The sequence below is a fragment of the Oryza glaberrima genome, chromosome 1 (genome assembly GCF_000147395.1).
Source record: "Oryza glaberrima chromosome 1, OglaRS2, whole genome shotgun sequence".
Classification (NCBI taxonomy): domain Eukaryota; kingdom Viridiplantae; phylum Streptophyta; class Magnoliopsida; order Poales; family Poaceae; genus Oryza; species Oryza glaberrima.
The window spans coordinates 27,799,540-27,818,019 of NC_068326.1; the positions used below are offsets into that span (position 1 = coordinate 27,799,540).

The 18,480-nt window shown below is 44.2% G+C and overlaps 3 protein-coding genes across 4 annotated transcripts; 2 read left to right on the top strand and 1 right to left on the bottom strand.

Annotated features, from left to right (window-relative positions):
- On the top strand, positions 1 to 4,660 carry LOC127763192 (probable galacturonosyltransferase 15). The gene is made up of 6 exons (XM_052287831.1): positions 1 to 579; positions 686 to 750; positions 2,007 to 2,177; positions 2,817 to 3,386; positions 3,493 to 3,801; positions 3,904 to 4,660. The coding sequence occupies exons 1-6, from the start codon at positions 363 to 365 to the stop codon at positions 4,180 to 4,182; spliced, it is 1,611 nt and encodes a 536-aa protein (XP_052143791.1). The 5' UTR covers positions 1 to 362; the 3' UTR covers positions 4,183 to 4,660.
- A 3,593-nt stretch (positions 4,661 to 8,253) lies between these two features.
- LOC127761425 (probable complex I intermediate-associated protein 30) lies at positions 8,254 to 11,550 on the top strand. Of its 2 annotated transcripts, none has more exons than XM_052285721.1 (8): positions 8,254 to 8,404; positions 8,566 to 8,648; positions 9,058 to 9,171; positions 10,171 to 10,233; positions 10,583 to 10,674; positions 10,758 to 10,838; positions 10,923 to 11,021; positions 11,089 to 11,550. In XM_052285721.1, the coding sequence occupies exons 2-8, from the start codon at positions 8,597 to 8,599 to the stop codon at positions 11,275 to 11,277; spliced, it is 690 nt and encodes a 229-aa protein (XP_052141681.1). In that variant the 5' UTR covers positions 8,254 to 8,404; positions 8,566 to 8,596; the 3' UTR covers positions 11,278 to 11,550. The 2 variants fall into 2 exon arrangements, with proteins under 2 accessions (XP_052141681.1, XP_052141686.1); XM_052285726.1 differs by having other exon boundaries at positions 8,288 to 8,418.
- A 320-nt stretch (positions 11,551 to 11,870) lies between these two features.
- Positions 11,871 to 12,641, bottom strand: LOC127761442 (uncharacterized). The gene has a single exon (XM_052285737.1). The coding sequence runs from the start codon at positions 12,526 to 12,528 to the stop codon at positions 12,142 to 12,144; it is 387 nt and encodes a 128-aa protein (XP_052141697.1). The 5' UTR covers positions 12,529 to 12,641; the 3' UTR covers positions 11,871 to 12,141.
- Positions 12,642 to 18,480: the final 5,839 nt, after the last annotated feature.

Consider the following 18,480-nt stretch of genomic DNA (forward strand, 5'->3'; position numbering starts at 1 on the left):
CATTCGCTCACTCATCGACCCGCCCTCCCCCTCCGCCGCTGCCAGATTCGCCGCGCCCCCTACCAGGCTACCACCTTTGCCACACCCTCCCAGACCTCGCATCGCACACTGATGCGTGATGCCCGCACCGTGCCATCTCTCTCTCTTTTTTACTTCTCGGGCTTTCCTTAGTTTCCTTCGTTTTCCCACACGCCCACGCGCGGACGCCGCGTACTTAGCTAGCAAGGCTAGCTAGAAGCTCCCATACTTGCACGTACGCTTTCCCATTCTCTTTTGCTTAAACCGAGCTAGAGCTTTGCTAGCTCAGTTCGTCCATGAGAGCAGCAGCGGCGGGTCGGCAGTCTCGCTTGTAGCTAGCGATAATGAAGGTCTACATCACGTCGGCGGCGCCGCTGGCTGGCGAGGCAACGAAGGCGATGGCGTCGCCGCCGTCGCCGCCGCCGCACCAGCACCAGCAAGCGGCAACAAGGCGCGGGTGCCGGTCGGCTGTCGTGACGGGGCTCCTCGCCGGCGTGCTCCTCTTCCGCGCCGCGCTCCTCACCATCGAGGCCGGCGCATCCCTCTGCCCTTCCACCACCGGTAAGTTTTCACTTCGCACGCACCGAGGCCACCGGCGGCTGCTTGGTGAATTGCCCATTTTCGTTTGCGATATGATCATCTCTGACGCGATTGGCCAATGCTCCAGGATGCTTGGACTGGAGGGCCGGTCTCGGGGACTGGCTGTACGGCGGCAGCGGCGACGCGATGGAGGTGAGTCTTTACTGGTCACTGGTGGTGTGCTAGTGTTAGGCCGGCGCGTGCACTGACTGCACCTTCGATCGTGCGAGTAACACAGTCAGAGTGCGTTAGGAAACAGGGTGACTTTTATGCGCCGGGGTTTTGACATTTGTTTTACTACTTTTGCGCGCGGCGGGGGAAAGCTGTAGTACGGGATGAAACACGCCGTTGGGCACGGAGCTCCTCACGCGGTTGGGGCGATTTTTTTTTCCGCATGGTTCGGCTCGCTAGCAGTAAGCGCCATTCACGGGAAGGGGAATGGAATGTCAGGGCCGCGTCGGCAACACGTCGCGGCGTTCCTACCACGTGCCCCGCGGCCGCCCACGCTGACAGGTGGGGCCAGTCGATCCGATCCAGAGTGCTGCATGCTCTGGATTCTCAGTTTTTTGTTAACCACTGTCACAGTCGGCCGTTGTCAGCTCTCGCCTCTCGGTCATTGGTCAATCCATTTCGCCCCCAGCTACGGCTCACCGGCTGAATTCAAATGCAGACCAGTAAGCCAAGTACCACCCACTAGTGTTGTTTTGCTCTTGGAGAAGTACCCCAAGTTGAATTACACAAAAAATTCGTGAAATTAGTAGTACTCCAGTACCTTTCTCAGTCAACTTGTACCAGAAAAACGGCCTAATCCGACGAGGAGTTATCTATGCACTGGTTGGCGATTTGCGCGACCCTTGCCATTGGCATCATTCCTCGAGGGCCCTAACATAGTTGGTGGCGGCTTGGGATATTGTGTTGCCAGCCGCTACGGTGCCCGGCACTTGTGACGTGCTCGTGAGGATTCTCTCGCGCTGGTGGCCTGCGCTCCAGCTAGGACATGCTCGTAAAGATGGCGCCCTTGCGTTTGGAGCTACGTGGCCTTTTCAGTTCCGACTATACAGCGGCCCTTTTGGCCCGTGACCGTGAGCCTGAGCCACTAGCTATTCATGAACGCGTACGGTAGGCATAACCCCTGTGGTTTTTAGTGCTCTCGTGTCACATTGTACATGGACTGGACGCCTAATGTACGGGATCCAATCAACGATGAGCTAATCAGTACTCTAGTACTAATGACCATTTTAAGCAAGACCATGTACTGTGACAGTTTGTGTTTTTTTTCACTGGGTGTGACTAGTTATATACTATATCCATGTTTTTCCTTTTCTTTTTTTGAGAACATACTATATCCATTTTGATTGAGTTTATGAATATAAGAATGCTGATTTTCGATCGATGCGTGGAATGGTCAGGAATTCATGAAGGAGTGGAGGAGAGGTCGCAGGGAGGCCAGCCTGTTGGATCCCGTGGTGGTGGAGGCGGCACCGGATTCGCTGGACGGCCTCATGGCGGAGATGGACACCATGCTGGCGTCCTACGATCGGCTGGACATGGAAGCCGTGGTGCTCAAGATTATGGCCATGGTATAAAACTTATCAGCCCATATTCCGACGCGCTTTCTCTATTACGAACTTTGCTAATCTTTACTGAACTTTTTATTAGTCTTGTATCATGCTTGCATGTTACTGGCACCTTTGCTGAAACGAGTGCTTTCCACGCCTAAAGACCACACATCATATGGTCCATGTGTCTTCCATCCTGCCTTGAAATTAGAGAAGCGGAACGTATGGTCATGCATGCTCTCCACTAAATCTCCGGTTAAACATGCAAACGTCACTTTTTTAGGCGTGTCCAGTTGAAATGACTGCAACTAGAAGCGTTCTTTGGCTGTGTTTACTTCCTAAAATTAGAAAGAAGTTTGGTGAAAATTGCTAGTTTTAAAAAAAAGTTAAGAGTTTATGTGTGTAGAAAAGTTTTAGATGTGATGTGATATGATGGAAAGTTGAGGGTTGGGGGAAAGTTTGGTGTGAACTAAACATGGCCTCTTTTGTAGGAGTAGGATTAGATTCTTTTGTAGCTAGGGTTAGGATTAGACCGTGTTGACACTTGACACTACAATCCAAAAATGAATTATCGAGCTTTGATCCATTAATAGTACTCCTATATTGCAAGTTGCAACAACTATATTCGTCGATTTTTTATTGGGGATAATCTTGAAGCAGCTGCTGAAAATGGATCGGAAGGTTAAGTCGTCCAGGATCAGAGCCCTGTTCAACCGGCACCTGGCCTCGCTGGGCATCCCCAAGAGCATGCACTGCCTCACACTGCGGCTTGCCGAGGAGTTCTCGGTGAACTCCGCGGCCCGCTCGCCGGTGCCGCTGCCGGAGCACGCGCCTCGCCTGGCCGACGCCTCGTACCTCCACGTCGCCATCGTGACAGACAACGTGCTCGCCGCCGCCGTCGCCGTGGCTTCCGCCGTCAGGAGCTCGGCCGAGCCGGCGAGGCTGGTGTTCCACGTCGTCACCGACAAGAAGAGCTACGTGCCGATGCACTCGTGGTTCGCGCTGCACCCGGTTTCCCCGGCGGTGGTCGAGGTCAAGGGCCTCCACCAGTTCGACTGGCGCGACGGCGGTGCCATCGCCTCTGTCATGAGGACGATCGAAGAGGTTCAGAGGAGCTCAATGGAGTATCACCAGTGTGACGCGTCAGTTGTCAGGGAATACAGGAGGCTCGAAGCCTCCAAGCCAAGCACGTTCTCTCTTCTCAACTACCTCAAGATCCACCTCCCAGAGGTATAAATCAAGGCAACAATTGGACAAAGATCACGCCTACATGCCTACATTTGCCTGACATTAATTTGACGTCTGGAGATATATCTGATGCGTTTTGCTTGAGCAGTTCTTCCCGGAGCTCGGGAGGGTGATACTTCTTGACGACGACGTCGTGGTGCGAAAGGACCTGACCGGGCTGTGGGAGCAGCACCTCGGCGAGAACATCATAGGCGCCGTCGGCGGGCACAACCCCGGCGAAGACGGGGTCGTCTGCATCGAGAAGACGCTCGGTGATCACCTGAATTTCACTGACCCCGAAGTGTCAAACGTACTCGAAAGTGCGAGATGCGCGTGGTCGTGGGGTGTCAACGTCGTCAACCTCGACGCATGGCGAAGAACAAATGTCACCGACACGTACCAGCTCTGGCTAGAAAAGGCAATTAGCTCTCTGATTCTCTTGAACATGGATGCCGTTTTCTTGGTTACAGTACTAATGACAAAACATTTTTTTCCCCTGTGACTGTCGCGTGCAATGCAGAACCGGGAGTCGGGATTCAGGCTGTGGAAGATGGGCTCGCTGCCGCCAGCGCTGATAGCGTTCGACGGCCGGGTGCAGGCGGTGGAGCCGCGGTGGCATCTGCGGGGCCTCGGCTGGCACACGCCGGACGGCGAGCAGCTGCAGCGCTCAGCCGTGCTGCATTTCAGCGGGCCGAGGAAGCCCTGGCTGGAGGTCGCGTTCCCGGAGCTCCGGGAACTATGGCTCGGCCACCTCAACAGATCAGACAGCTTTCTACAAGGATGCGGCGTAGTCGAGTAACACAGTAAACGACACAGCAGCAATTGAGCTGAGAAAGAGTTTAAGTATAGACGATTTGGTTCGAGATCTCCATGTGGCGCAGAGCTGGGTTCATGTCTTCATGAGGAGAGGGAAGTAGGTGCTGCCTTCAGTCTCTCCTCGCTCTGGCTCTACGTGCAACACGTTCAGTGACACAGTGTAGAATTGTATAGTGACGATGTATATAAGGGCTGTTATCTATTTCTTGGTTATAGAACTAAATGAAAAACTAGATGCAACCACACGCATTTATAGAATAACTATGTCACTGAATGAAAAACTAAATGAAAAATGATGCTAGACATGGTAGAATAACTATGCTAAACATATTAGAACAATACTAAAATTGAATATCAAGCACAGTGTAGTGCTGGTGCATTTGTTTGGTAACTTAGCAGATGTACAATATGAATGTGCTAGTATATGATTAGTGATTACACTGTAATATAAAACTACTTTTCTGAGAACAAAACACAATCAATTAATCACGCTCTCTCAGAAAGACTCCACTTGAGTAGTAGAATAGATCATTCTTAATATTTTCCGATACGGCCAGACATATATAATTATGGGGAAAAAAGGCTTGAAATTTACAGCCAAATGTTAAGAACTGACAGAAAAAATGGTAGCTTTGGAACCTTGATCGATTGCTACTCCATCCGCTTGAGATTATAAGTCGTTGTGACTTTCATCAAAGTCAAACTACGCAAAGTTTGACTTACACAAAGTTTATAGACAAATACAGTAATATTTACAACACCAAATTAGTTTCGTCAAATCAATAATCTATTATATTATTAAAGGAATAGAAAAAGAAGCCTCCAAGTTCACTCTAATGGCCTAGAAATTCTCACATTAATCGGAGAAAAAGAAACAAACAGAGTCCATATAGGAATACAATTTAATAATAGCTGAAATTCAGAATTAAGAATAAGAAATATAGGAAGGTAAGACTAGAGTCTATATCAGTATACAATAGAACTAATGGAAATTCGGAATTAAAAAATAAGAAAAAATAAATGTAGAGGTTAGAGTCCATCTAGAAATATAATTTAGAAATTAAAAAATTCAAAATTAAAAAAATATTGGATGAAGACTATAGAGTTCAGATAGAAATAGAATTTAAAAATAATTAAAATTCAGAATTTAAAAATATTGAAAGATAAGTTTAGAATCCATATATAATATAATTTAGAAATAATAGAAATTAGGAATTAAAATAAGGAATATTGGAAGAAGAGTATAGAATCCATACAAGAATTTAAAATTCAGAATAAAACTAATAAAATTAAAGTAGAATTTGGAGTACTAAAATTAGAAATTTAAAAAAGGAATATTGGAAGTTCGCTCTCATGAGACACGCAAAATTATGTTGTCATTTTAATATATTTGAATAATACATTGAGAAAACATATATATTATTATAAGACAGAAAATATAATATGATGCTAGCCGCGCAATCTGCGCGGGCCACCATGCTAGTTAAATATATTTTAACAATATAGTTGTCTTGGATTAAAAATGTTACTACCTTTTTCTACAAGCTCAATCAAACTTGGAGTAGTTTGACTTTGATTAAAGTCAAAATGACTTATAATCTGAAATGGAGGGAGTACTTCTTAGAATCAGTAGCACAAGTAAGGTTGATGTAGCAGGAAAAAAATCAGCTGTTTGAGTTGCTGAATAATGCCACATGATTCTTGTATTTTACCTGTTAAGATAAATTGTTTTAACAGGTAAAATACAAATAAGTTCCTGATGTTAGCTCCAACGGCCGAGATAGCAAAATATTAGAGAATATACTTTCTGCATTCTAGTATCACATGGCAAACCAAATGTTGGCATGTTGCCAAATAATTGAAGTGATGGTGGTAATACTGAAAAAGAAGTTGTATCATCTGATTCAACGTATTAGCTCATCGCAGGATATTTCTTAGATAAAATTTGCTACAAGACATCCAAAGATTATGGCCTTACGAGACACCCGAAGAACGTGAATTTTTTCATGGACACTGTAAAAATGTGGTAATTAGCTGCTGGACACTTCTTTCATTATTTTATTATTTCTAGCTGAAACGGAGAGGGAAATATTTGTAAAAGGCAACTTTGCCCTTGGGTCAATAGTGTTTAGCCCGCTGTAGTTGGTTTGAACAGACCCATTCCCCATTCAGTCTGATGATCCCCTATCCTCCAAACCCTAGGGTTAGGTGCGGCGGCGATCTGCGGCAACGGCGGCGAGCTCCGGTGACTACGGTGGCAGATTGAGGTGGCCGGCGAGCTGGGCCGCTAGCAGATTCGAGCAGAGAAGTACGATGGAGGGGAGCAGCGGTGGAAGCGGTGGAATCGAGCGGTTGATTCGAGCAGCAGGGGAAGAATCAAGAAGCGAGATGGATCAATCATTGTACACGGGCTCATCGTCAACGCGTAACCCAGTCACAGGCGAGGCCGCGGAGGCAGATGCAGCAACGTGAGGATGGGCGGCGGCGGTGGAGGCCGCGGGCTGTGCCTACGTCTGCTCAGGCTCCGGTGGCTCCGCCGCGCTGTGGCGCTGTGTGGCGGCTCGCGGAGCTCTGCGTCGTGGCGCTGTCTGGCCCGCTCGTGGCCGGGGCGGCGGCGGCGCCCGACGCGCCAGTACCGTGCGCCGTCGTCGCCGTTGACTCCTACGCCTTCGCCGCGCCGTTCGTCCCGGCCGTGCTGCTGAAGCGCGCGAGAAAAGGCTACTAATTACACAACGCCTAAGTACATATACATATACGTGACAGTTTATTAACACCAATTATATGAAAGCTATGAACGCTATAAATTCTGTCCAATTCTGTACTTCTGGGTGTATACAAGCCAGCCGATTGTTGATCCATCATTGAACCGATTTGGTGCCTGAAAGTTGTGACGTTAAATCATGTCGACCAGCGTTTACGAGCAAATCGGCGCAGGGGGCATTTTGGTACTTTCATCATTCTTTCTCTCTCCGCTTCAGCTAAAAATAATAAAATAATGAGAGGAGTGTCCAGCAGCTAATTATCACATTTTTATAGTGTCAACGGAAAGATTCACGTTCTTCAGGTGTCTCACAGCAAAGACCACAATCTTTAAGTGTCTTGTAGCAAATTTTGCCTATTTCTTATACTAAGGCTAAGCCAAAACTTGAAGTTTTTTTTAATAGCTACTCCTCTCCTCTCTCCCACCGCCGCACCGCGTGCTGCTCCTCTCGGCCACTGAGTTTGCGCGCTCCATGGCCGACAACAGCCTTGGTGCGACTATCATTGCCGGATCCGACAGAGAACTCGACAGCTCTCCTTCTTTGCATGTGGAGAGGGAAAAAGGTGGCGGGAGGCAGTGGCCAACCCTTCTCGCCATCGAGGGGAGTGGGGAGGGAGGAGGCAGGGAGGCTGGCGAGCGGGCGGAAAAGAAATGAGGCCAGCGAGGGGGGCATGGAGGCCGGGAGACGAGGAAACCGGACTACCCCGCGACCGTCGCCTTCAGACATCGATCCTGGCGAGCAGGCATCAGGGAAGCCCGGAAGGGCACGGGGATCGTCGTCGGGCCAAAGGTGGTCGTCGCAGCAGCAGGGGAGGTTGGGCTCGTTGTACTTCGGCGGGAGCAGCTCGGACGACTGCAGCAACAACGGGGATGACTCCGATGACTCTCCTGGCCTCGCCGCCTCCTTCCTCTCCACACGCTCGTCTGGTTTTGACTCACCGGCCATTGCCCTTCTCCCTCTCCGTCTCTCCATGTGCTCTCGCACGTGGAGATAGAGAGGAGAGTGGGACCCACTGACATGTGGGTCCCATTTTTATTTTTCCTTTTGTTTGACTGGCATGTGGGCCCATATTTTAAAAATAATTTATACTCCTACTTTATATTTTGCTTACAATGCCACATCACAGCCACCACGTAGGATAATGACCAAGTCAAATCAGCTATGTAGATGCCACGTCAGTCAGAACCGCCATCCAAACCGCCGAGATTCCTCATCCACACCGGTTTATCTGTATTGCAGTTAAGGGATGAAAATTGAACTCGCGTCAAGTAAAGGGCCCACGGGGATTTCGGCCCGCCCGAAATGAACAAGCCCTCGGCGTCGGCGCTCTCCTCCTCCTCGTGAGTTCGCCCGCCGCCTGCGCCGATCCCCATCCATCCCGCGAGCTAGCAGAGGCGCCGTCGTGGTCGCCGTCGTTCGTCCTGCTGCTTCCGCCGCATCCCGGTGAGCATCCATCAGTTACGCGCATCCTCTTGCTCATCTCTCCCTACCCACGCGCTTTTTCCTCCAATTTGAACACCCTTTGTTTCTCTTCTAGACCTGGAAGCTCTTCTCTTAATTTGCCTTAAACCTCAATACTAATAGCAGTTTGTTTGTTCCCCCAGATCCGCCACTGCTGAACGGGGTGCTTTCGCCATGTCGAGGCTGCGGGCGCTGTGGCAAGCCTCCGTTAACGCCACCAGGCGAGGTAGCTGCCTGCCGCAAACCTAATTTTGCCGCGCTAGTCGTATGCTGGGTTTATTTCCTCAAACGAAACTCCTTTACCTGCGTTTGCTCATTTTTAAGGCCATTTGAAATGTTTACTGGAAAGGCCATATGAGATCCTCAAATGATGAATAACTATGGCATAAGGATTTTAGACACGGGATGGGAATTCAAGTGTGTAACAGCTCAGTACTAGTTATGTTGATGTTTATCCAGACAGTTGGAGGTTTCTTCTAGCATTTTGATTTATTTAAAATGGATGCTGCTGGATCGCAAGTTGGCTTCAGTTGTTAGCTATGACATTCTAAGATGCTTTTAATCTTCATTTCGAGTAATAACTCATTATGTTTGTCTATGTCATAATTCTTTCATCCTACATACGAAATTTGCAGCCATTGTGTGGAATTCAGAAGACCTAATCCCACCAAGTGAAAAGTACATCTTCAATTTTAATTCAAAAGATGAGCTGAAAAGGTGGCACTTGTATTCAGATTCCGAGTATGGAGGTAATGCCTCACTTTCAAGTTTTTCTTTGCACGAATATTAGTTTTCGTGATTGTCCTGAATAACTGAACGGTAGAATAGACTAACTTATATTGTATATGTTGTGATTGTGAGGTACTCATGGAATATTCATGTTCTAAGACTTTGCCTGGCACTGGAAATGTTCCTTTGTTTTTATTCTCAGAATACATGGGAAAAATATGCAAATTCCCAAGGGCTCAATTTTTATATGTATATGTTACGATTCAAAGTTTCATTGTGATTCTAATTCTATGCATAGAACAAAAATGAATAAAGCTAGGAAAGTTCTCTTTCAGAGAACATCAGAAAAAAAAGTTTTCTCTTGAATTCTTGTAGCTCTTGCAGCTTTCTAACATAGCTCCTGGATATTCTGACATAGTTACTGGATTAGTCGATCACTTTTAGCTCCATTCTTGTCAAGAGGCTTCATTGTATACTTCTCTCAGACGATACATTTCACTATTTCAGTGTAAATATTGCATGCCAATAACTCATTGATTTAATGAGTTTTCCCTTCGTTTTTCACCTACATTTGGTCTTTTACTTTGTATTACCAAGAATGTTCCACAAAGGGCTATATCTAATACAAATATATGTGGCTTACTATCTGCTATAGTGATCCAAATGGGAATCTGCCTGCTCCTTGTGCTTTCATTCCCTGGATGTTCTACAACGGATACATCAGTGTAGTATCAGTTGGTAGTTGCTAAACCAGTGGATTAGATAGTCTGGGATGTAAACCTCCTTCAATATGATGGGTAGATCGTTAATGCTTCAGTGTGTTGTGATATGCTGGTGCCTTAGCCTCACAATAGTACCTGGAATAAACAAATGTTTATTTCTTTGTGTCTTTTGGGTGGGTGACCTTTCTGGCATGTTCATTAAACTTCACTAATATTTGTTGGCACATTTTGTAACTGATAGGCAAGCTCTTTATTCACATCTATGGAATGATTTGATTGAAAGGAATTGTTATCCAGGTTTATCATCTGCATCATTGGAGATAACTGATGGTGGTGCTGGTGGGGATACTTCATCAACTGGTACTCTGAAGTTTTGACGTCCCCTTTTTCAGGGTTTCCTTAGAGTGCATTTTCAGTACAAAGAGGGAAAACTGGAAAATAGTTTATTTATCTGCTGTTATATATAGCTTATGAGTACAAATTAACCTGTTGAACTATGGAGTGTCTTCTAGTGTTGTTATTCTCATGAATCTCATATGTCCTTGCCAACTTACCAGATAATACCAGCTTGCTGTCTTGGCTTTTGTAATTGGAAAGAAAGCGGCCTTTTTTCATGGTTTTGTTAGATTGCATGCCTGATTCACTTAATTTAATTTTTATAAGCTTTGACAGTTTTGCAACTATTTTTCCAACATATGCATTCTGGAAGGTCTCTTTTCTGGCAATCTCTCTTTGGATATGTCTGAGGGATCAACATGGAAGATAAGGCGTAGTGGTTTCTGTGGAATGAGATCAAAGAAGGTAAAGTGATATTGACTTGGTCATTGCTCAATATCTGTAGATGCTATTATGCTGATAAACCCTTATTTCTTTCTCCGTTTCAGTTTAATGGTTTCATTGATCTTGATGCATATGATACTATAGCGATGAAACTCAGAGGGGATGGAAGATGCTACATATCTACTGTATGTATCCTCATCCTGAGACAGTATTGAATGTGCGATATCAAGTTAATACGTTGCTATATAATCTGAATCTTAATTAAACAGATATACACAGAGAACTGGGTGAATTCACCTGGACAACAGGAAGATAATTCGTGGCAAGCCTTTGTGTACTTACCCCAGGACAGATGGCAAATCATGAAGGTAATTTCAATTCGAAGTTGAAAGATATGGTTTTTGATGATACGACAGCACTTGTCCTTTCTTTCAGATCCCTCTTGATTTGTATCTACCCACATGGAGAGGAAATGTGATCGAAGCAAAGATGGAAATGAACCCTGCTCGTGTTGTGGGAATGTCTCTATCCGTAAATGCTGAGGGCGGTGTACCTGGTGCAAAGACTGGACCAGGTGATTTTAGGCTAGAGGTTGATTGGATCAAGGCATTGAGGACACTCTGAATTTGTGGTTTCCACAAATCGGTCTTTTTGTAGGATTTCTCAGGGCTGGAAATTTCTTACCGGCACTTTTTCATGTGATAATTGCTGAATATCACGAGGCATGGAGATGCGTCATGCAGTTTGTATTACTCCTAGTCAATACAATGGGACATCGAAAGGAGGCAACTCTTCGGCGCAGATGAATAATGAGGTCTCTTTTGCTTTTGGGGGAAATGAATATACAAATGTATCACCTGTTTCTTATGGCTGTCTGAACATACGTTACTTCCTTGCTACTGTGTCCGATGAATTTTTATCCATTCCGCATCAACTGATACCTGCAGGAGACGGTTTGTACTTGGCTTCCCATTTTGCGGTGGAACTGGCGAGCTCGTGCTTGGTGGCGGCTTTGCCCGCCTGCTAAATTTGCACGTTTTGGTCAAACAACACATGCATTCATTTTCAGGTTTCCGTAGCAGCAAAAACACCATGATAAATTGGCAGTGCACAGCCGCAACGGAAACTTCTCAGTGCAATCGTGCGTGGATAAACAAACAACGGTGGATATTTCAAAAACGATCTTTCAAACAAAAAGGTTGATATTTCAAAATGCATTTTCAGGAACTGTACACAAGACACACTTGAATTAGTCCATAATCAGAATCCTAACTCAGGCACACATGGTGAAGCTTCCTTTCCTACAAGAGCAATATTTGCTCATGGACCACACGTCCACACCATGACACCGCAACTAATTAAGGGGAACGAACAAAAATGGGAGCACCCAGTGCAAGCCGAGAGGACGACGGACGGGTGTTTGGCGACCAGTCGTCGTCCACTCCTCTGCATGCATGTGTGCACAAACGACGGGTCAGCCGTGCCGGGTCATCCTTCAATGAACCCGGTCATCCGCAGCACGGAGTTGCGCAGGTGGCTGAGGTCGCGGCGCGCCCGCCCGGTCCCCGTCCGCAGCGAGAACGCCTGATCCCCCTCCTCCGTCGACCGCCTCCGGGACACCATCACGTGGGGCGGCACCATCGTCCCCCCGCCGCAGTCGTCGCCCTGGTCGCCGCCGCTCCACCGCTGCGCGGCCCTGGGAATGTCCACCGGCCGAGAGCTCGCCGTGGAGCAGTGGCGCGTGATCTGCTGCTGGCCCCGCCGAGCCGGCGTCGGCGCGGTCGCCGTCGCCGTCGCCGGGACGACGTCGTGTGGCGACTGGTGATCCGGCCACAGCACGTCGGACTCGTACAGCTCCTCTCCCATCGTCGCCATGCGCGCGCACGCACGCACAAACCAAGCTACCTGTGAAGCGTCGATGCGTTTGGGGTTTGGACGTTTGGGCCTTGGTAGTTTGGTTTAGCTTTTCTCTCTGTGCGACGACGAGCGCCCGCGGGGCGTATATATAGGCGTGGTGCGGCTGGCGCCACCTACGTGTCGAGTAGCTTGCGACGTACGACTAGCCGCCCGCCGAGCCGCGCGAGGAAGGAAGAGATGCGCCCACGGAAAGGGATCCGGGTTCTATCGGGTCCGGTCGTTCGGATCGGATCAGATGACGAATTCAATTACGGAGTCAACAAAAGGCTCGTGTCGGTCAATACAACCAAAATAAACGTGGCTCGTCTCTTTGCCAGAGCGGCCGCCTCCATCTTTTACTGCCCGACATGATGATGAAACGGAAATTGGTCGTACGTGCATGCGAGGTAAGGAAGGTGCATGCTTGCCACCTGCACTGTACAGCTAGTACATAACACAGCGGGCACGGGCAATGTGCTTATTACTCGTGTGGGTAAGTTCTGACGGGATTAAAGATTTCATTTGTGATTACAGACTTGAACCCAGGTTAAATCGAAGACTAACCTCGGGTGCCTCAGGGTCATCATCGCGGAGCGTCCACGCGTCCTCTGCCACGCATGTACTCCTACTCGCGTAATCTCTTGCATGCCTTCCGCTGGGAAGCAAGAGGAATCTAGGGGTTGGCATTCTTAATTCCAGCTTTACCTTTCTCTTAACCATCTATATCACCGCTAAATATTGCAAATTTATTCGTGGTTCCTTGCTAGCAACGCACGATCGCGATCTCTGTTTCGTCGTTTGCGTGCGGCCACCGAGTCCGCACGCACCACACGCGGATATGCGTACGCGGCGCCCGGACGGAAGAAGCATCAGGCTACAGGCTGGGAAGGCTTCCACGTACGCTGCACTCAACGCGTCCTGTGCCGAATTTTTTATTTATAATAATAAGTAATATTTAAATTAAATAATTAGTAATTCTCTAAGAGGATTAACCAAAATATGATGGACGATCATTCAAACAGCGTCCAGACATGGACGCTACTAGAAACAACGTCCACCTTCCTGGTGCAGTCAGACCATCACTACGCCACCAATACGCTAAGAGAAGTATCTATCTATCTATTATATATTAAAAGTCCATTAAACTTTCTATAAACGCTCTCAAGCCGCCACGTGGCGCTCCTACAAACGCTCCTAGATCGGCACGTGGAGCTTTAACATCCAACCATCGGTTTTCATTTAATCTGGTGGACCCATTATTTTTAACCACTAGATTTTTATTTTAAGAAAAAAAACAAATCAATCTATCTAAAAAAATCCCACGTTACTCGGCCGTGTCCCCTGGACCTGTACGTCCGTATGTCTGATGTACGTACATATCCCCTCTATGTCCTTTTCTTTTTCTTTCTTATATACTTAGATTAGATGAAAAACTAAAAAGTTTATGTTAACCATATGTTTTAAGTTGTAAAAATATATGTTATTTTAAGTTTTATTCTAAATAGCGCATCTCATTGAAACATCCATAAAAAATATTAATAATTAACATTATAGACTATATGATTGTATATCACAATTAAATTGGACTTATAATTAAAAAACAATTTAAATTTTGAGTAGCATTTTAAAAATTTACTCACTCCCTATTGTGTAATACTGATATATCCAAATAACATTATTAAATTTATCAAGAATGTATTTTCATATATTCTATGTTTCTGTATTCATATTTTTTTTTGAAAAATTAACAACCATATATATTTTTTACACCATGTGGATGCCCTTTTATCTCTTAAGCTTCATTCGGTCTATCTCATTGGATGAGCTTATCTAGGACACGCGAAACAAAGCATGCCATCAACGTAAGATTAATTAAGTATCAAATATTGCATATCCCGTGCTTATCTAAGAAAAAATATATAGAAAAATGGTTCTATATACACCCAGGAGTACGTACTGTATATATATAAGGGTCATCCTATATATAAAAAATAAAATCTAGCTACTTATTTATACATAACCCGTGGATATATTATTTTCAACCATTATTTTATATCTATATCTACACAAGAGATGTCATAAAGGAAAAAAAAGAAGAATGTGTACAAGATCAGCTCCATCGAGTAGTTTTTTCTTTCTTTCTTTGTGGCTCTGAGATTTTCCTCAAATTGTGCATATGAGTAGCAACCACCCTTGGCGAGTTTGTCAAAGAATTCATGCGGCCGCAGCACCGCTTCACGCCATCTCGCTAAATTTTTTGAAAGTATTTTTTTACTAATGATTTATAAGGCAATCACGTTTCCTTAAAAAAAGCAATCACGAGCGCATATATAAACGTGTGCTCACCCATCATATAAATACACATACACACACCTACCCTAAGAGAAAAAATATTTGTCTCCAAAAAAGGGAAAAAGTATGTGCTTAGTATTTGCTAGAAAAAACATATACACATATCATCGAAAATGCCGCATAGAACCACATTATATCTTTGTAATTATGTCATTCTCATCTATATAATGTTAATAATTAGGACAAATAATTTTGACAATATAGATTATTCCATCGTATATTACCCATGAACATACATAGGTAAATCAGATGTATAATAAAAGAAAAAACAAAACAAAAAATATATTAGTTTATATGTTTGCGAATGATGGTGAGAGATCAGATTATATATAACCGGGACAATTCGTACCGTTCTTATTATTTAAGGGTGTAATTCAGACTTTTTCCTTAAAAGTCTTCCACATAAGGATTTATAATAAAAAAATAATCAACACTAAACTTCCTACAAACGCTTCTAAGCCTCCACGTGGCATCCTATAAATGTTCCTAAGTCGCCACGTGGCATCCTATAAATTAGAGAAATTCTTAAAAGGACACAACATATAACCGTTGATTTTTATTAAATTTTGTGGACCATTATTTGTAACCATTAGATTTATTAGAAAAAAACATATACTTATCCCTAGGCCCACCTCGGCCTTGGCAATTGCATGTACGTACGTCTGCTCAACCCCCCCCCCCCCCTAATTCTTTCACCCCTTTTTTCACCTATTTTTTCTCCTATTTTTAATCTTTTAGAAAAGAAAAAAATTGTATGCCAAACAATTAAGCAAATGCAGCATCTAAATTATAATGCTAATATTTGATCTGCTTATGTCTTTAGATATTTTACATTTTAAAACTCATGTCCTCTTTAATTCAATTTAATTCAACTGTAAAGAGATAAATGTCATATTAATTGGGGCTACATTTTTTGACTTTTGCGTGTCATTTAAGCAATTTTAAAACTATAAAAATTAATGATATATATTTTTGTCATCGTATATAACTTGATAATAATTAAATTATATCTAATAAAAGTAAAATGAACAGATCTATGAGTAATATTAAAAAAATAGCCCCCGCCCCAACGTTGTAACACAGTAAAAAGTACGCATCTTATAAATACTTCTAAGATATTATGCCGTTCTCTTAAATCAGAGAAAATACACTCTTAAGATATTACGTCGTTCTTTTAAATAAGAGAAAATCGTAAAAATTCTGACAAGAAAACAAAACATTCAACCATCAGCTTCGACTTAAACATCTGACACATAATTTTAGTTTGTTAGATTAATCATTTAGAAAAAGAACATCTGAAATCTCCCTTCCTCCCTGCTCGCGTACAACGTGCGCCATTCTTTTCTCTCTATTTTTTATCTCCTTATCAACTGAAATTAAAATTATCTTTATGTAAAAAAGACACAAATGGACCTCCATCTATTACTTATATCTTGTCAGGCATCTAACGACTTTCTACTAACTTAATTAATTTCTGTTAACATGCCTATGAGGGCTATGTACCTATACAAATTGACCTTGATACTTTTAAAACGATCTTATTAGGAGATAAATAAATATTCATAAGAAAGATGATCATAGCATCCCAATTACACATATGATCTATGAAGTCACTAATCATAATAGGTATTCATCTAGCAATATAGACAATAGGTTAAAAATAAATGTGTGGCCAGTTGAACATCATACAAATAAGTATGTGGGTTGCACCTAGAAATCTTAACAGTGAAACAACCTTGAGGCGGCCTTTACAATTGGAAATTGAGCAAATGTTGCTAGATTTAAAACCCACTGTAAATAGAAAAATTCAAACATTTTACGAGTTCTGTTTGAATGAAAAAATATATAAAATAAAATACAATCAATCAAAAAATTGATATTATTGGATTTTTTTTGGGTTGTAAGATATCCTACTGGGGAGTTAAATATCCTGAATTTTCTTATAGGAACCACCTCCTTTGTTTCGACACAATATTTTCTCATCAATTGAAAACCGCATGTTCTCAAGTAATTTTATTTTAGAATTTAAATGTTACGAGGGTAATTATAAGAAAATAATCAGCGCTCAAATCACACAAAATACATTTAACTTTATAATATAATAAAAAATATTTTAATAAAAAACACCCACACATAAATATTCATAATAAAATTTCACTCATTATATAAGAAGGTGCCCGCGCATGTGTGCGGGCTATCTTTCTAGTTGAAACAAAAGTTGTTCAACCTAGCTAGGGTCAGGGATCACCGGTGTCGTCGTATTCGCCTTCGATCGGGGGGCTATATTCCATACGCTTCACCCTGCAAACCACGTCGCCACTGTTACTGTCCTTGTCGACGCTGGCGCCTTGGATTTGTCCATTACTCAGCGCCATCAATCCAGCCACGGCGTCTTGAGCGGCAAGTTCATTGGCTGCTCGCCGGCGACAGGTGAACTGCAAGACATGCATGTCTTTCACATTGATCTACTTATGTCTTTCGGTGGGAGGCAACAGGTGCCCATGCATATGTTAGCTAATTACCATTGATCAGCTGCTGTATACATTGTGTTCATACGTACTTTATCAGGATAACGGAATTCAATGGTCTCCCAGGAGTCGAGCAGATAGCAACAGCAGCCTTCGGGGAGGACAACAACCTTCGGCCACCCCAATTGGAAGCCGCCAATGGCAACCTCCTCTGGAATCGATGCGGGCGGTCGTGAGGGCCTCCCGGGGGGGGGGGGGGGGGGGGGGCGGTCGTGAGGCAAACGGTGGAAGGAGGCAACGGCGGCGGCGGCAACCTACCCTAGCGCCGCCGTAATTTTTCTTCTTTTTTTTCTTTCGCTTGGTTCGCTGCATTTGAAGTGGCTACACCAGTCTAGACGTCGTTTGGATTAGCGTCCATCCGCGGACGCTGTTTACAGGAGCGTCCTGATGCGGAAGCTGTTTAGAATAGCGTCCTTCTTATTTTGGTAAATACTCACAAGGAATTACTAATTATTTAATTTAAATATTATTAATTATTATAAATAAAAAATTCGGCGTCCTGTGACAAGGAAAGGGGAAAAAGGGGGACAAAAACTAAACGAGAAGAAAGCAAAAGCTATTGGCTGTGCGAGACATGGCCAAATGGGAGGGTTTAACTTAGCGTACGTGAGGCTTGGAGAGTAGCCAGATGTCCAGATAGACGCTCTCTATCAGGCATTTTAATTCTCCAGTTTCCGTTTCCCTTGAAGCAATGGTTTTGCTCTGCACTTCGGTAGTGGAGTAGTACTTTCAGTTTCATATTCTAAAGATGATGAATTGATGAATTACGATATATGATGGATGGTGTTCAATGCTGATGCAGGTCAAGTTATGAAGTTAATGTTTTACATTTATCTTTAAGCTAGACATGCGCCAGAGTCTGATGGAGCAAAGCATTTCAGATTTTCAGTAACAACTTGGGTTTTCTTCAGTCGCATTTCCAAGCCGAAAATGGAGATGGTTGACAGTGACACCATAAAAGAAAAAGAGGTACTTCATCCGTTTTTTAATAGTTAACACTGTTGACATTTTAACACATGTTTGACCATTCATCTTATTCAAATTTTTTTAT

What these genes read in the sequence shown, in the direction of transcription:
- LOC127761442 (XM_052285737.1), bottom strand. Translation starts at nt 12,528, where the DNA reads ATGGCGACGATGGGAGAGGAGCTGTACGAGTCCGACGTGCTGTGGCCG.
- LOC127761425 (XM_052285721.1), top strand. Translation starts at nt 8,597, where the DNA reads ATGTCGAGGCTGCGGGCGCTGTGGCAAGCCTCCGTTAACGCCACCAGG. An exon ending in GTGGAATGAGATCAAAGAAG is followed by an intron (nt 10,675 to 10,757) that starts GTAAAGTGATAT and finishes TCTCCGTTTCAG; the next exon opens with TTTAATGGTTTCATTGATCT. An exon ending in GAAGATGCTACATATCTACT is followed by an intron (nt 10,839 to 10,922) that starts GTATGTATCCTC and finishes TTAATTAAACAG; the next exon opens with ATATACACAGAGAACTGGGT.
- LOC127763192 (XM_052287831.1), top strand. Translation starts at nt 363, where the DNA reads ATGAAGGTCTACATCACGTCGGCGGCGCCGCTGGCTGGCGAGGCAACG. An exon ending in GCAGCGGCGACGCGATGGAG is followed by an intron (nt 751 to 2,006) that starts GTGAGTCTTTAC and finishes TGGAATGGTCAG; the next exon opens with GAATTCATGAAGGAGTGGAG. An exon ending in ACCAGCTCTGGCTAGAAAAG is followed by an intron (nt 3,802 to 3,903) that starts GCAATTAGCTCT and finishes CGTGCAATGCAG; the next exon opens with AACCGGGAGTCGGGATTCAG.